Here is a 16,877-nt window from a genome sequence, read left to right on the forward strand (position 1 = left end):
GAAAATGACGTACGGTGTCAGAAGAGTCGCTGATGTAGGTGGAAAGAGACTGGACCGGGGAGAAAATATAGTCAAGATTTTTTTTTTATTTAGAGATACAGCATTGAAACAGGCCCTTCGGCCCACCGAGTCTGTGCCGACCGACAACCACCCATTTGTACTAACCCTACAGTAATCCCATATTCCCTACCACCTACCGACACTAGGGGCAATTTACAATGGCCAATTTACCTATCACCTGCAAGTCTTTGGAGGAAACCGGAGCACCCGGCGAAAACCCACGCGGTCACAGGGAGAACTTGCAAACTCCGCACAGGCAGTACTCAGAACTGAACCCGGGTCCCTGGAGCTGTGAGGCTGCGGTGCTAACCACTGCGCCACTGTGCCGCCCAATATGAACAAAGAACATTACAGCGCAGTACAGGCCCTTCAGCCCTCGATGTTGCGCCGACCTGTGAAACCATCTGACCTACACTATTCCATTTTCATCCATATGTCTATCCAATGACCACTTAAATGCCCTTAAAGTTGGCGAGTCTACTACTGTTGCAGGCAGGGCGTTCCACGCCCCTACTACTCTCTGTGTAAAGAAACTACCTCTGACATCTGTCCTATATCTATCACCCCTCAACTTAAAGCTATGTCCCCTCGTGTTTGCCATCACCATCCGAGGAAAAAGGCTCTCACTATCCACCCTGTCCAACCCTCTGATTATCTTATATGTCTCTATTAAGTCACCTCTCCTCCTCCTTCTCTCCAACGAAAACAACCTCAAGTCCCTCAGCCTTTCCTCGTAAGACCTTCCCTCCATACCAGGCAACATCCTAGTAAATCTCCTCTGCACCTTTTCCAAAGCTTCCACATCCTTCCTATAATGCGGTGACCAGAACTGCACGCAATACTCCAGGTGCGGCCGCACCAGAGTTCTGTACAGCTGCGGCATGACCTCGTGGCTCCTAAACTCGATCCCCCTACTAATAAAAGCTAACACACCATATGCCTTCTTAACAGCTCTATTAACCTGGGTGGCAACTTTCAGGGATTTATGTACCTGGACACCAAGATCTCTCTGCTCATCTACACTACCAAGAATCTTCCCATTAGCCCAGTATTCTGCAATCCTGTTACTCCTTCCGAAGTGAATCACCTCACACTTTTCCGCATTAAACTCCATTTGCCATCTCTCAGCCCAGCTCTGCAGCCTATCTATGTCCCTCTGTAACCTACAACATCCTTCGGCACTATCCACAACTCCACCGACCTTCGTGTCATCTGCAAATTTACTAACCCACCCTTCTACACCCTCATCCAGGTCATTTATAAAAATGACAAACAGCAGTGGCCCCAAAACAGATCCTTGCGGTGCACCACTAGAAACTATACTCCAGGATGAATATTTACCATCAACCACCACCCTCTGTCTTCTTTCAGCTAGCCAATGTCTGATCCAAAGCACTAATTCACCTTCAATCCCATACTTCTGTATTTTCTGCAATAGCCTACCGTGGGGAACTTTATCAAACGCCTTACTGAAATCCATATACACCACATCCACGGCTTTACCCTCATCCACCTGTTTGGTCACCTTCTCGAAAAACTCAATAAGGTTTGTGAGGCACGACCTACCCTTCACAAAACCGTGCTGACTATCGCTAATGAACTTATTCTTTTCAAGATGATTATAAATCCTATCTCTTATAACCTTTTCCAACATTTTACCCACAACCGAAGTAAGGCTCACAGGTCTATAATTACCAGGGCTGTCTCTACTCCCCTTCTTGAACAAGGGGACAACATTTGCTATCCTCCAGTCTTCCGGCACTATTCCTGTCGACAATGACGACATAAAAATCAAGGACAAAGGCTCTGCAATCTCCTCCCTGGCTTCCCAGAGAATCCTAGGATAAATCCCATCTGGCCCAGGGGACTTATCTATTTTCACACTTTCCAAAATTGCTAACACCTCCTCCTTGTGAACCTCAATCCCATCTAGCCTAGTAGCCTGTATCTCAGTATTCTCCTCGACAACATTTTCTTTCTCCACTGTAAATACTGATGAAAAATATTCATTTAACACTTCCCCTATCTCCTCCGATTCCACACACAACTTCCCACTACTATCCTTGATTGGCCCTAACCTATCTCTAGTCATTCTTTTATTCCTGATATACCTATAGAAAGCCTTAGGGTTTTCTTTGATCCGATCTGCCAATGACTTCTCGTGTCCTCTCCTTGCTCTTCTTAGCTCTCCCTTTAGATCCTTCCTGGCTAGCTTGTAACTCTCAAGCGCCCTAACTGAGACTTCACGTCTCATCCTAACATAAGCCGCCTTCTTCCTCTTGACAAGCTCTTCAACTTCTTTAGTAAACCACGGCTCCCTCACTCGACAACTTCCTCCCTGCCTCACAGGTACATACTTATCAAGGACACGCAGTAGCTGCTCCTTGGATAAGCTCCACATTTCGATTGTGCCCATCCCCTGCAGTTTCCTTCCCCATCCTACGCATCCTAAATCTTGCCTATTCGCATCATAATTTCCTTTCCCACGGCTATAATTCTTGCCCTGCTGTATATGCCTGTCCCTGCCCATCGCTAAGGTAAACCTAACCGAATTGTGATCACTATCACCAAAGTGCTCACCAACTTCTAAATCTAACACCTGGCCGGGTTCATTACCCAGTACCAAATCCAATGTGGCATCGCCCCTGGTTGGCCTGTCTACATACTGTGTCAGAAAACCCTCCTGCACACACTGGACAAAAACAGACCCATCTAAAGTACTCGAACTATAGTATTTCCAGTCAATATTTGGAAAGTTAAAGCCCCCTATAACCACTACCCTGTTACTCTCGCTCCTGTCAAGAATCATCTTTGCTATCCTTTCCTCTACATCTCTGGAACTATTTGGAGGTCTATAGAAAACTCCCAACAGGGTGACCTCTCTTCTCCTGTTTCTAACCTCGGCCCAGACTACCTCAGTAGACGAGTCCTCAAACGTCCTTTCTGCCGCTGTAATACTTTCCTTGATTAACAATGCCACACCCCCCCCTCTTTTACCATCTTCTCTGTTCTTAGTGAAACATCTAAATCCCGGAACCCGCAACATCCATTCCTGCCCCTGCTCTACCCATATCTCCAAAATGGCCACAACATCGAGATCCCAGGTACCAACCCATGCTGCAAGCTCACCCACCTTATTCCGGATGCTCCTGGCGTTGAAGTAGACACATTTTAAACCAAGCTCTTGCTTGCCAGTGCCCTCTTGTGTCCTTATAACCTTATCCCTGACCTCACTACTCTCAACATCCGGCACACTGGAACTACAATTTAGGTTCCCATCCCCCTGCTGAATTAGTTTAAACCCCCCCGAAGAGCACTAGCAAATCGCCCCCCCAGGATATTGGTACCCCTCTGGTTCAGGTGAAGACCATCCTGTTTGTAGAGGTCCCACCTACCCCAGAAAGAGCCCCAATTATCCAGGAAACCAAAACCCGCCCTCCTACACCATCCCTGCAGCCACGTGTTCAACTCCTCTCTCTCCCTATTCCTCACTTCGCTAGCACGTGGCACGGGCAACAACCCAGAGATAACAACTCTGTTTGTTCTCGCTCTAAGCTTCCACCCTAGCTCCCTGAATTTCTGCCTTAAATCCCCATCTGTCTTCCTACCTATGTCGTTGGTGCCTATGTGTACCACGACTTGGGGCTGCTCCCCCTCCCCCTTGAGGATCCCAAAAACACGATCTGAGACATCACGTACCCTGGCACCTGGGAGGCAACACACCAACCGTGAGTCTCTCTCGTTCCCACAAAACCTCCTATCTGTTCCCCTAACTATGGAGTCCCCAATGACTAATGCTCTGCTCCTCTTACCCCTTCCCTTCTGAGCAACTGAAATAACTTCAGTGGGGCAGGAACAGGCTGAAACAATAGGTGTGCCGGGACAGTCCTGTTTGTGGATTTTGGGAAGGAGGCAGAAGCGGGCTGTCTGGAGTTGCAGGACTATGAGATTGGAAGCAGTAGAGGGAAGATCTCCAGAAGAGATGAGGTCAGTTACAGTCCAGTGGACAGGACCCCTCAGCCTTCTCTGTTCCAAGGAAAACAACCCTAGCCTATCCAGTCTCTCCATCGCTGAAATGCTCCAGCCCAGCCAACATACTGGTGAATCTCCTCTACACCCTCTCTAGTGCAATCACATCCTTCCTATAGTGTGGCAACCAGAACTGTACTCTAGCTGTGCCCTAACTAGCGTTTTGTACAGCTCCATTGTCACCTCCCTGCTCTCATATTCTATCCCTCTGCTAATAAAGGGAAGTATCCCATATGCCTTCCTAACCACCTTATCTACCTGTGCTGCTGCCTTCAGTGATCTATGGATTAGTACATCTAGGTCTCTCTGACCCTCTGTACTTCCTCTGGTCGTACCATCCATTGTATATTCCCTTGCCTTGTTAGTCCTCCAAAAATGCATCACCTCACACTTCTTAGGATTAAATTCCATTTGCCACTGCTCTGCCCATCTTACCAGCGCATCCATATCATCCTGTAATCTAAGGCTTTCCTCCTCACTATTTACAACACCACCAATTTTCATGACATCTGCGAACTTACTGATCATACCTCCGATATTCTCGTCTAAATCATTAATGCACACTGCAAACAGCAAGGGTCACAGCACCGATCCCTGAGGTACACCACTGGTCACAGGCTTCCAATCGCCAAAACAACCCTCGACCATCACCCTCTGCCTCCTGCCACTAAGCCCTCATCTGCACCTAGTCACCGCCTTGAAAAATTCAATCAAATTTGTTAGACATGATCTCCCCCTGACAAAGCCATGCTGACTATCCCTGAGTAATCCCTGCCTCTCCAAGTGGAGATTAATCCTGTTCCTCAGAATTTTTCCCAATAGTTTCCTTACCACTGATGTTGGACTCACTGGCCTGTAATTACCTGGTTTATCCCTGCTACCATTCTTGAATAATGGTACCACATTCGCTGTCCTCCAATCCTCTGGTACTGCTCCTGTGGCCAGAGAGGATTTGAAAATTTGTGTCACTCTTCTCCTTTGCCTCACATAACAGCCTGGGATACATCCCATCTGGGCCTGGGGATTTATCCACTTTTAAGCCCGCTAAAATCTCTATAATACCTCCTCCCTTTCAATGCTAATTTGTTCAGGTATATCACAGTCCCCCTCCCTGATCTCTACAACTACATCATGCTTCTCCATAGTGAACACAGATGCAAAGTAATCATTTAAAACCTCACCGATGTGTTCCGGCTCCACACACACATTGCCACTTTGGTCCTTAATGGGCCCAGTCTTTCCCTGGTTATCCTGTTGCCCTTAATATACTTATAAAACGCCTTGGGATTTTCCTTTATCTTGCCCGCCAGTGTTTTTTCATGCCCCCACTTCGCTCTCCTAATTACTTTTTTAAGTACCAACCCCCCCACACTTTCTACACTCCTGTAGGGCCTCCACTGTTTTCAGCCCTCTGAATCTGCCATAAGCCTCCTTTTTTTCCTTATCCAATCCTCTATGTCCCTTGACATCCAGGGTTCCCTGGACTTATTGGTCCTACTCTTCGCCTTAACGGGAACATGTTGGTCCTGAACTCTCACTATTTCCTTTTTGAATGACTCCCACTGGTCTGATGTAGACTTTCATACAAGTAGCTGCTCCCAGTCCACTTTGGCCAGATCCTGTTTTATCATATTGAAATCGGCCTACTCCCAAGTCATAGCTTTATTTCCGGTCCATCTTTGTCCTTTTCCATAACTAGCAGAGCTATGTGAACTTAGAGTTATGGTCACTATCCCCGAAATGCTCCCCCACTGGCTCTTCAACCACTATTCCGGCTTCATTCCCTAAGACTCGGTCCAGTACTGCCCCTTCTCTTGTAGGACTTTCTATGTACTGGCTCAAAAAGCTCTCCTGTATGCATTTTAAGAATTCCGTCCCCTTTAAGCCTTTTGCACTAAGACTATCCCAGTTGATATTGGGGAAGTTGAAATCCCCTACTATAATTACCCCATTATTTTTATACCTGTCTGAGATTTGCCTACATATCTGTTCCTCTTCTCTCCGTGACTATTTGGAAGCCTGTAGTACACTCCCAGCCAAGTGATTGCCTCCTTTTTGTTTTTAGGTTCTACCGATATGGCCTCATTTGAGGAACCTTCGAAGATATCATCCCTCCTTACTGCTGTAATTGACTCCTTGATCAATAGTGCAATGTCATCTCCTCTTTCACACTCTCCTGTCACGCCTGAAGATTCTATACCCCGGAATATTAAGCTGCCAGTCCTGCCCTTCTCTCAACCATGTCTCTGTGATAGCAATAATATCATATTCCCATGTATTAATCAATGATCTACTTGTAAGACTCCTTGCATTAAAATAGATGCAATCCAGCCTTGCACTATTCGCTTGTGCCTTAACAGGTCTATATTTTCTCTGCCTTCCAGACTGACTCAGTTTCTCTTCGATATTTGACTAAGCATCACTCCCTACTGTACCTTCATTCTGTATTCCATCCCCCTGCCAAATTAGTTTAAATCTCCCCCTGCCCCCCACCGCCCCCCAACAGAACTAGCAAACCTCCCAGCAAGGATGTATGTCCCGTTCCAGTTCAGGTGCAACCCATCCAACTTGTACAAGTCCCACCTTGGCCAGAAACAGACCTGGTGATCCAGGATACTAAAGCCCTCCCTCCTGCACCATCTCTTCAGCTGTGCGTTCATCTGCTCTATCCTCCTATTCCTATACTCACCAGCACGTGGCACCGGAAGTAATCCAGAGAATACAACCTTTCTGTCCACTATTTTGGCCACTCATAATTTTATACAGATCAATTAATCCTTCCTTTAGCCTCCTGTGTTCCAAAAAACACAACCCCAGCCTAACTGATCTTTCCTCATAGCTGAAATTCTACATTCCTGGCAATCTCCTGTGTACCCTCTCGAGTGTAATCACATCCTTCCTGTAATGTGGTGAGCAGAGCTATGTGAACTAACTAGTGTTTTATACAGTTCGTGCATAACCTCCCTGATTTTATACTTTAGGCCTCGGCTAATGAAGGAAAGGATCCGGCATGTGTCTCCTTTGACCACCTTATTTACCTGTCCTGCTGCTTCAGGGACCGATGGACATATACTCTAAGGCCCCTCTGTTCCTCTACACTTAGCAGAATCCAACCATTTATTGTATCTTCTCTTGCTTATCATCCTCAAATGCATTACTTCACACTTTTCTGCATTGCATTCCATTTGCCACTTTTCTGACCACCTGACCAGTCCATTGATATCTTCCTGCAGTCAGCAGCTTTCTTCCTCACCATCAACCACACAACCAATTTTCATATTATCTGCAAGTTTCTTAATATACCTCCTACATTTATGTCTCAATCACCTATTCATATATTTGACTTGTTCTGGAAAATGGTTACAGTTCCAGTGAAACACTGCAACAGCGAATTATAGAGACCTCTTTTGTTTGCTGATCCTTGCATTTTGATAGTATTTTGCAATTGATTTGATTTAGAGATTCAGCACTGAAACAGGCCCTTCGGCCCACCAAGTCTGTGCCGACCATTAACTACCCATTTATACTAATCCTACACTAATCCCATATTCCTACCACATCCCCACTATATTTCCCTACCACCTACCTATACTAGGGGCAATTTATAATGGCCAATTTACCTATCAACCTGCAAGTATTTTGGCTGTGGGAGGAAACCGGAGCACCCGGCGAAAACCCACGCAGACACAGGGAGAACTTGCAAACTCCACATAGGCAGCACCCAGAATTGAACCCGGGTCGCTGGAGCTGTGAGGCTGCGGTGCTAACCACTGCGCCACTGTGCCGCCCGAATTGCATGAAGATGAATTGCAACTTTTTTTTGTGATGGTGAATTCCCTGATTTGAATGCATTAACTGTCTTTAGTTGACAACTCCTGTGACTTGTAAAATAAAATTGGGAATAGAGTCATAGAATGTCAGTCATTTATGGCACAGAAAGAGGCCATTCAGCCAAAGAAGCCTCTGCCGGTTTTATGGTTATTGCTGCTGTCTTTTTACTTCTGGAATTACAGCAGGCCCCAAAATATCTTAGTGCAGCAAACAGTTGTAAATACTCCCAATACTCGCAGCTGGTTGCCTCCACATCATGAAAACCTTATGCATTCGAAACCCTCATCTTTCATTAATATTTAAAGCAGCACTGCAGTTGATTCTGCTTTTGTGTACTGAAATAAAATGTGATGGAATGCTGAATATACCTCCTGCTTGGGATTTGGATATGACTGGCAGTTATCCCACAATGCTCAGCCTAACTTTTTTTTTATTTTTTCATCGGATGTGGGCGTTGTTGGCAGGGCAGCATTTGTTGCCCATCCCTGATTGCCCTTGGCAACTGAGTGGCTTGCTAGGCCATTTCAGAAGGCAGTTAAGAAACAACCACATTACTGTGGGTCTGGAGTCACCTGTAGGCCAGACCAGGTAAGGACAGCAGATTTCCTTCCCTAAAGGACACTAGTGAACCAGACGGGTTTTTATGACAATTAATGATAGTAATGATGCCATGAAACTGAGACCAACTTTCAATGCCATATTTTTATTAATTAGATTTATTAATTAATTGAATTTAAATTCCACCAGATGCTGTGGTGGAATTTGAACCCATGCTTCCAGGACATTAACCTGTGCCTCTGGATTACGAGTTGAGTGACATTGCCACTATGTCACTGCTTCCCCTTTAAATCTTCACTTGCCTGTTTTTGAGCTGTCAGCTTTGTAAGGTGGTGTGAGTTTTTGCTAGGTTTTTTTATTCATTCATGGGATGTGGGCGTTGCTGGCTAGGCCAGCATTTACTGTCCATCCGTAATTGCCCTTGATAAGGTGGTGGTGAGCTGCCTTCTTGAACCGCTGCAGTCCATGTGGGGTATGTACACCCACTGTGCTGTTAGGAAGGGAGTTTCAGGATTTTGACCCAGCGACAGTGAAGGAACGGTGATATAGTTCCAAGTCAGGATGGTGTGTGACTTGGAGGGGAACTTGCAGGTGATGGTGTTCCCATGCATTTGTTGCCCTTGTCCTTCTAGTTGGTAGAGGTCGCAGGTTTGGAAGGTGCTGTCTAAGAAGCCTTGGTGCGTTGATGCAGTGCATCTTGTAGATGGTACACACTGCTACCACTGTGCGTCGATGGTGGAGGGAGTGAATGTTGAAGGTGGTGGATGGGGTGCCAATCAAGTGGGTTGCGTTGTCCTGAATGGTGTCGAGCTTCTTGAGTGTTGTTGGAGCTGCACCCATCCAGGCAATTGGAGAGTATTCCATCACACTCCTGACTTGTGCCTTGGTGGACAGGCTTTGGGGAGTCACAAGGTACTCGCCGCAGGATTCCTAGCCTCTGACCTGCTCTTGTAGCCATGGTATTTAAATGGCTACTCCAGTTCAGTTTCTGGTCAATGGATGTTGCATGTGTTGATGCTAGTTCTTGATGTATTTCACATCATAATGTCACCAAATGACCTTTTTTTCAAGATACTTCCTTTGGCTTAGTTTTTTTTAGAGGGCCTTGGGTATGTTCTGTTTGTGAAAAAGAATTTTAAATGGCTTTGTTTTCTTTAGTCCTAAAATAAGAGCATAACTAAGCATAGAACAAATAAAAGTTCATTTAGTCCAGCAAGCCTGCTCGAGCAACCTTGTACAGTTTACTCTATCTATTTAACCTCCTGGGAAAATGTTCTGCATAAATACTCCCTGGTTCCGAAAGATAATCGAAGTAAACTCCCTAATCTAATCAGTCTCCCATCTTTACTATTTATCCATGGCCAGTTGCCCTCCAGTACTACCTTCACATCCTAATACCATTGCAGAAAGAAAGCAGGTGGGTTTGACGCATTTAATAATTTCCACCAATCCTTCCAATTGCATTCAAAACAGTTTATACAGTCCTTTCTGAATGTGTTCATCAGACCTATTGTGTGCTTATTCTGTATTGGTGGGTGAAGGAGTAACATTTCTTCATGCCTGTGGTCTCACGCATAACTTGTTGACTTTGAATCTTCACCCTCTATTTTGTGTTCTATGGTTTATAGACTTCTTTGTCTCCATTTTTGCAATCTATTTATATTAAAATGTATCTGCCTTTTCTTAGTCCATTTGCTTCATTACTCTAAGTCTTTGAAAGCTGTGTAATTTGTTATAATTGTCATGGGCAACTGTTATGCTCCAAAACAAAATCTACAATTCATAATTACAAAATATAATCTGAAAACCCTTTATAATCAGAACAGTAGACACACAGCAAAATATATTCTGGCTGGAAATACCTTGATTAAGCAAGGTTTATAGTTAGTTTATAATTATGTAGAAATTGCAATTCGTCAGCCAATGTATGTTGCAGATGAAAATCTGCAGTTTCACAAAACTTAGTGGGTATAACTAAGGTCCCTCCTGATCGTTCATTTAACTTCACACAAAAAGGTGTTTCTAGATAAACTCCAGTGTATAGCTTGCATTTTTTTATACTTCAGATGGGAGGAATCCTATTAAAATATCTGGTGCTCAGGTATAAGGGTGGCATCACTTGCATGACTTCTTTGTCCCGCTACTATATACTCCCACCTCGACCTCCAATGGGGGTAGCTCCAGAGTTTGCTTTCAACTTTTTTTTAAAGTTAGACACTATTTTATTTGCAGGTGGTGATAAACTGTGCCATTCCGAAAGGGCTGAAGTACAACCAGGCCACACAGACCTTTCATCAGTGGCGAGATGCCAGGCAGGTATACGGTCTGAACTTTGGCAGCAAAGAAGATGCCAATGTGTTCGCAAGTGCCATGATGCATGCCTTGGAAGTGCTAAATTCCCAGGATTCAGGTACATCTGTTGCAAATCTTGATATAAATGATTGTAGTTTCTAAAATTTACTTTGTTAATGAATCGGAATCATTTAAGGTTAAGAGGATGTAACTAGTAGAATAGATAAGGGAGAACCAGTGGATGTGGTGTATTTGGACTGAAAGAAGGCTTTCGATAAGGTCCCACATAAGAGATTAGCATGCAAAATTAAAGCACATGGGATTGGGGGTAAGGTACTAACATGGATAGAGAACTGGCTGGCAGACAGGAAACAAAGAGTAGGAATAAACGTGTCTTTTTCCAAGTGGCAGGCAGTGACTTGTGGGGTACCGCAGGGATCAGTGCTAGGACCCCAGCTATTCAGAATATATATTAATGATGCAGATGAGGGAATTAAATGTAATATATCCAAGTTTGAAGACGACACAAATCACAGAATCACAGAATAATACAGTGCAGAAGAGGCCCTTCGGCCTATCAAGTCTGCTCCGATGCATTAAATACACCTGACCTGTCTACCTAATCCCATTTGCCAGCTCTTGGACCATAGCCTTGAATGTTATGACATGCCAAGTGCTCATCCAGGTACTTTTTAAAGGATGTGAGGCAACTTGCCTCTACCACCCTCGCAGGCATTGCATTCCAGACTGTCGCCACCCTCTGGGTAAAAAAGTTCTTCCTCAAATCCCCCTTAAACCTCTTGCCCCTCACCTTAAACATGTGTCCCCTAGTAACTGACCCTTCAACTAAGGGGAACAGCTGCTCCCTATCCACCCTGTCCATGCCCCTCATAATCTTGTACACCTCGATCAGGTCACCCCTCAGTCTTCTCTGCTCCAGCGAAAACAACCCAAGCCTATCCAACCTCTCTTCATAGCTTAAATGTTCCATCCCAGGCAACATCCTGGTGAATCGCCTCTGCAACCCCTCCAGTGCAATCACATCCTTCCTATAATGTGGCGACCAGAATTGCACACAGTACTCCAGCTGTGGCCTTACCAAAGTTCTATATAACTCCAACATGACCTCCCTGCTTTTGTAATCTATGCCTCGATTGATAAAGGCAAGTGTCCCATCTGCCTTTTTCACCACCCTATTAACCTGCCCTTCTGCCTTCAGAGATCTATGGACAAACACGCCAAGGTCCCTTTGTTCCTCGGAACTTCCCAGTGTCAGGCCATTCATTGAATACTTCTGTGTCACATTACTCCTTCCAAAGTGTATCACCTCACACTTTTCAGTGTTAAATTCCATCTGCCACTTTTCTGCCCATTTGACCATCCCGTCTGTATCTTCCTGTAACCCAAGACACTCAACCTCACTGTTAACCACTCGGCCAATCTTTGTGTCACCCGCGAACTTACTGATCCTACCCCCACATAGTCATCTATGTCATTTATATAAATGACAAACAATAGGGGACCCAGCACAGATCCCTGTGGTATGCCACTGGATACTGGCTTCCAGTCACTAAAACAGCCGTCTGTCATCACTCTCTGTCTCCTACAGCTAAGCCAATTTTGAATCCACCTTATCAAGTTACCCTGTATCCCATGTGCATTTGCTTTCTTGATAAGTCTCCCATGTGGGACCTTGTCAAAGGCTTTGCTGAAATCCATGTAAACTACATCAACTGCACTACCCTCATCTACACACCTGGTCACATGCTCAAAAAATTCAATCAAATTTGTTAGGCATGACCTCCCTCTGACAAAGCCATGCTGACTATTCCTAATCAAATTTTGCCTCTCCAAGTGGAGATAGATTCTCTCCTTCAGAATTTTCTCCAATAGTTTCCCTACCACTGACGTGAGACTCACTGGTCTATAGTTCCCTGGCTTATCTCTACAACCTTTCTTAAATAGTGGGACCACATTACCTGTTTTCCAGTCCTCTGGCACCTCCCCGGTGGCCAGAGAGGAATTAAAAATTTGGGTCAGAGCCCCTGCAATCTCCACCCTCGCCTCCCACAGCATCCTGGGACACAAATCGTCCGGACCTGGAGATTTGTCCACTTTCAAGCCTGCCAAAACCTCCACTACCTTGTCACTCCCTATGACAATTTGCTCAAGAACCTCACAGTCTCTCTCTCTCAGTTCCATGTCTACTTCCTCATTCTCTTGGGTGAAGACAGATGTGAAGTATTCATTGAACACCCTACCGATGTCCTCTGGCTCCACCCACAAATTTCCCCCTTGGTCCCTAATGGGTCCTACTCTTTCCCTGGTTATCCTCTTCCCATTGATATACTTATAGAATATCTTGGGATTTTCCCTATTTTTACCAGCCAGAGCTTTCTCATATCCCCTCTTTGCTCTCCTAATTGCTTTCTTAAGCTCCATCCTACACTTTCTGTACTCCACTAATGCTTTAGTTGATTTGCTCACCTTGTATTTGCTAAAAGCCTCTCTTTTCCTACTCATCGTACCCTGAATGTTTCTGGTCATCCATGTTTCTCTGGGCTTGTTGCTCCTACCTATTACCCTAGAAGGGAACATGTTGGGCCTGTACCCTCCCCATTTCCTTTTTGAATGCCCCCCCACCTCCCACTGTTGTTCTGTAGATTTCCCAACAAGTAACTCTTTCCAGTATAGCTTGGCCAGATCCTGCCTTATTTTACTAAAATTCGCTCTCCCCCAATCCAAAACCTTTTTTTGCAACTTGTCTATTTCTTTCTCCATAACTAGCTTAAATTGTACCATGTTGTGGTTGCTATCACCAAAATGCTCCCCTACCAACACATCAACCACCTGTCCGGCTTCATTGCCCAGAATTAGGTCCAGCACTGCACCCTCCCTTGTTGGATCCTCTACATATTGAGCTAAAAAGTTCTCCTGTATACATTTTAAGAATTCCACTCCATCTAAGCCCTTAACACAATGACTATCCCAATTAATGTTAGGAAAGTTGAAATCACCTAATATAATTACCCTATTATTTTTACACACCTCTGCAAATTGCGCACATATTTGCTGCTCAATTTCCCGCTGACTATCTGGGGGTCTATTGTAAACACCTAGCAAAGTGGCTGTCCCTTTTTTTTATTCCTAAACTCTACCCATAAAGCTTCATTTGATGCCCCCTCCAAGATATCATCTCTCCTTACTGCAGTAACTGACTCCTTAACTAATATTGCAATGCCCCCTCCTCTGTCTCGCCTGAAGATTCTATATCCTGGGATATTGAGCTGCCAATCCTGCCCCTCCCTCAACCATGTCTCCGTGATGGCTACTATATCACAATTCCACGTGTCAATCCTTGCCCTTAACTCATCCGTTTTACCTGTAATACTCCTGGCATTAAAGTAGAGGCCATCCATCCTGCTCTTACTCCCTTGAAACTTACTTCCGTTGTATTCCCTCTGACTTGTTTGCTTTCCTGTGTTTAGCTGTGTCCCTATTCTGCTAGGAGTCTGCATCCCCTCCCCCTCCCAAATTAGTTTAAACTCCACCCAACAGCACTAGCAAACCCACCAGCAAGGATGTTAGTCCCCCTCTGGTTCAGATGTAGACCGTCCCGCTTGTACAGGTCCCACCTTCCCCAGAAACGGTCCCAGTGGTCCAGGAATCTAAAACCCTCCCTCCTGCACCAACTCTTAAGCTACGCATTCATCTGTGCTATTCTCCTATTTCTATACTCGCTAGCACGTGGCACAGGGAGTAATCCAGAGATTACAACCCGAGAGGTCCTGCTTTTTAGTCTGCTGCCTAACTCCCTAACTCCACCCAAAGCTGGGTGGGAGTGTGAACTGTGAGGATGATGTAGAGAAGCTCCAGTGTGATTTGGACAGGTTGAGTGAGTGGGCAAATACATGGCAGATACAGTATATATAATGTGGATAAATGTGAGGTTATCCACTTTGGCGGCAAAAACAGAAAGGCGGGTTATTATCTGAACAGTGATGGATTGAGAAAGGGGGAGGTGCTGTGAGATCTGGGTGTCCTTGTGCACCAGTCGCTGAAAGTAAGCATGCAGGTGCAACAGGCAGTTAAGAAGGCAATTGGTATGTTGGCCTTCATAGTGAGAGGATTTGAGTACAGAAGCAAGGATGTCTTGCTGCAATTTTACAAGGCCTTGGTGAGACCGCATCTACAGTATTGTGTTCAGTTTTGGTCTCCTTATCTGAGAAAGGATGTTCTTGCTATGGAGGGAGTGCAGCGAAGGTTCACCAGACTGATTCCTGGGATGGCAGGACTGACCTATGAAGAGAGATTGGGTCGATTAGGCTTGTATTCGCTGGAGTTTCAAAGAATGAGAGGGGATTTCATAGAAACCTGCAAAATTCTTACAGGAGTGGACAGACTAGATACAGGAAGGATGTTCCCGATGGTGAGGGAGTCCAGGACCAGGAGTCACCATCTAAGGATAAAGGGTAAGCCATTTAGGACTGAGATGAGGAGAGATTTCTTCACCCAGAGAGTGGTGAACCTGTGGAATTCTCTACCATGGAACGCAGTTGAGGTCAAATCATTAAATATATTCAAGAAAGAGTTCGATATAGTTCTTAGAGCTAAAGGGATCAAGGGATACGGGGACAAAGTGGGAACAGGGTACTGAGTTTGGATGATCAGCCATGATCATATTGAATGGCGTTGCAGGCTTGAAGGGCCGAATGGGCCTACTCCTATTTTTCTGTGCTTCTATGTTTCTATAATGCAGGAGTGAGGCAGTGACCATGTTGAATGGAGGCTAGATGTGTGTTAGAGACCCTTGCTTACTCTACTGATGCATTTTTTTCTGCTGCCTTGCTTCAGTAGTTTTGTATGAGCATACAGATTGGCAGGTAATTCAGTTGGAGTTGGGGGATTGAGAAATCCTGGCTAAGATTGATCTTATCCCCATTCAACATCCACACGTGCACCTTCCAGCAGAGGCAACCATATTCAGGAGTGGAAACCATGGGGCATTTTTTTTCTTCATCTTCCCTCATCCAAATAAGTCCAAGGCCACTGCGGTGAGCTACAGTTTCCCACCATAGGAACAGGAGTAGGCTATTTAGCCCCATGAAACTGTGAGATCATGGCTGATCTGCGACCTAACTCCAGATCGCTTCATACCTTTGGTTAACATAAATCTATCGATCTCAGATTTAAAATAAATAATTGACCAAGGATCAATTGCCATTTGCGGAAAAGTGTTCCAAACTTCTACCACCCTTTGCGTGTAGAAGTATTCCTTGACCTCGCTCCTGAAAGAAAAACAGAAAAGGCTGCAAATACTCAGCAGGTCTGGCAGCATCTATGGTGAGAGAAACAGTGCTAACTCTTCAGCTTGATGGCCTTTCTTCATCAACATGAAACATTAACTCTGTTTCTCTATTCACAGGTGGTGCCAGACGTGCTGAGTATTTCTATCCTTTTCTGTTTATATTTCATATTTTCAGCATCCGCAGTATTTTGCTTTTGTATTTGTTCTTATTAGACCTGGTGCTAATTTTTAAACAATGTCCCCTAGTCCTAGATATCCCAACCAGCGAAATATTCCCCTGAATGTCTTTTAAAAACTTCGATCAAATCACCCCTTAATCTGCTAAATTCCAGAGAATATGACCCTTTATTTTCTGTATTCGTTTTTGGATGTGAGCATTGCTTGCAAGGCCAGCATTTATGCCTGACCCTAATTGCCCTTGAGAAGGTTGGCCCTTCTTGAACTGCTGCAGTCCATGTAGTGGAAGGACACCCACAGTGCTGTTAGGGACGGTGTTCCAGGATTTTGATCCAACAACAGTGAAGGAACGGCAATGTAGTTCCAAGTCAGGATAGTGTGTGACTTGGAGGGGAACTTGCAGGTGTTCCTATGCATCTGCTGCCCTTGTCCTTCTAGGTGGTAGAAGTCGTGGGTTTGGAAGGTGCTGTTGAAGGAGTCTTGGCGCGTTGCTGCAGTGCATCTTGTAGTTTGGGTTGTAATTAATCTCGCCTTCTAATTTAACTCACAGAATCCAGGTATCATTCTAGTAAACCTACGCTGCACTCCCTCCTAGGCTAATATATCCTTCCTAAGGTGTGGT

At 45.0% G+C, this 16,877-nt stretch overlaps 1 protein-coding gene across 3 annotated transcripts in view; it reads left to right on the forward strand.

Moving 5' to 3' along the window:
* The window catches only part of enah (ENAH actin regulator), a 618,517-nt gene that overhangs the window by 312,735 nt on the left and 288,905 nt on the right, over positions 1 to 16,877 (forward strand). For all 3 annotated transcript variants that reach the window (XM_068028274.1, XM_068028276.1, XM_068028275.1), the window contains exon 3: positions 10,711 to 10,888. In XM_068028274.1, the coding sequence (XP_067884375.1) occupies positions 10,711 to 10,888 (178 nt within the window). The remainder of the gene's footprint in view (positions 1 to 10,710; positions 10,889 to 16,877) is intronic.

This window comes from Heterodontus francisci, chromosome 3 (genome assembly GCF_036365525.1).
Source record: "Heterodontus francisci isolate sHetFra1 chromosome 3, sHetFra1.hap1, whole genome shotgun sequence".
NCBI lineage: Eukaryota > Metazoa > Chordata > Chondrichthyes > Heterodontiformes > Heterodontidae > Heterodontus > Heterodontus francisci.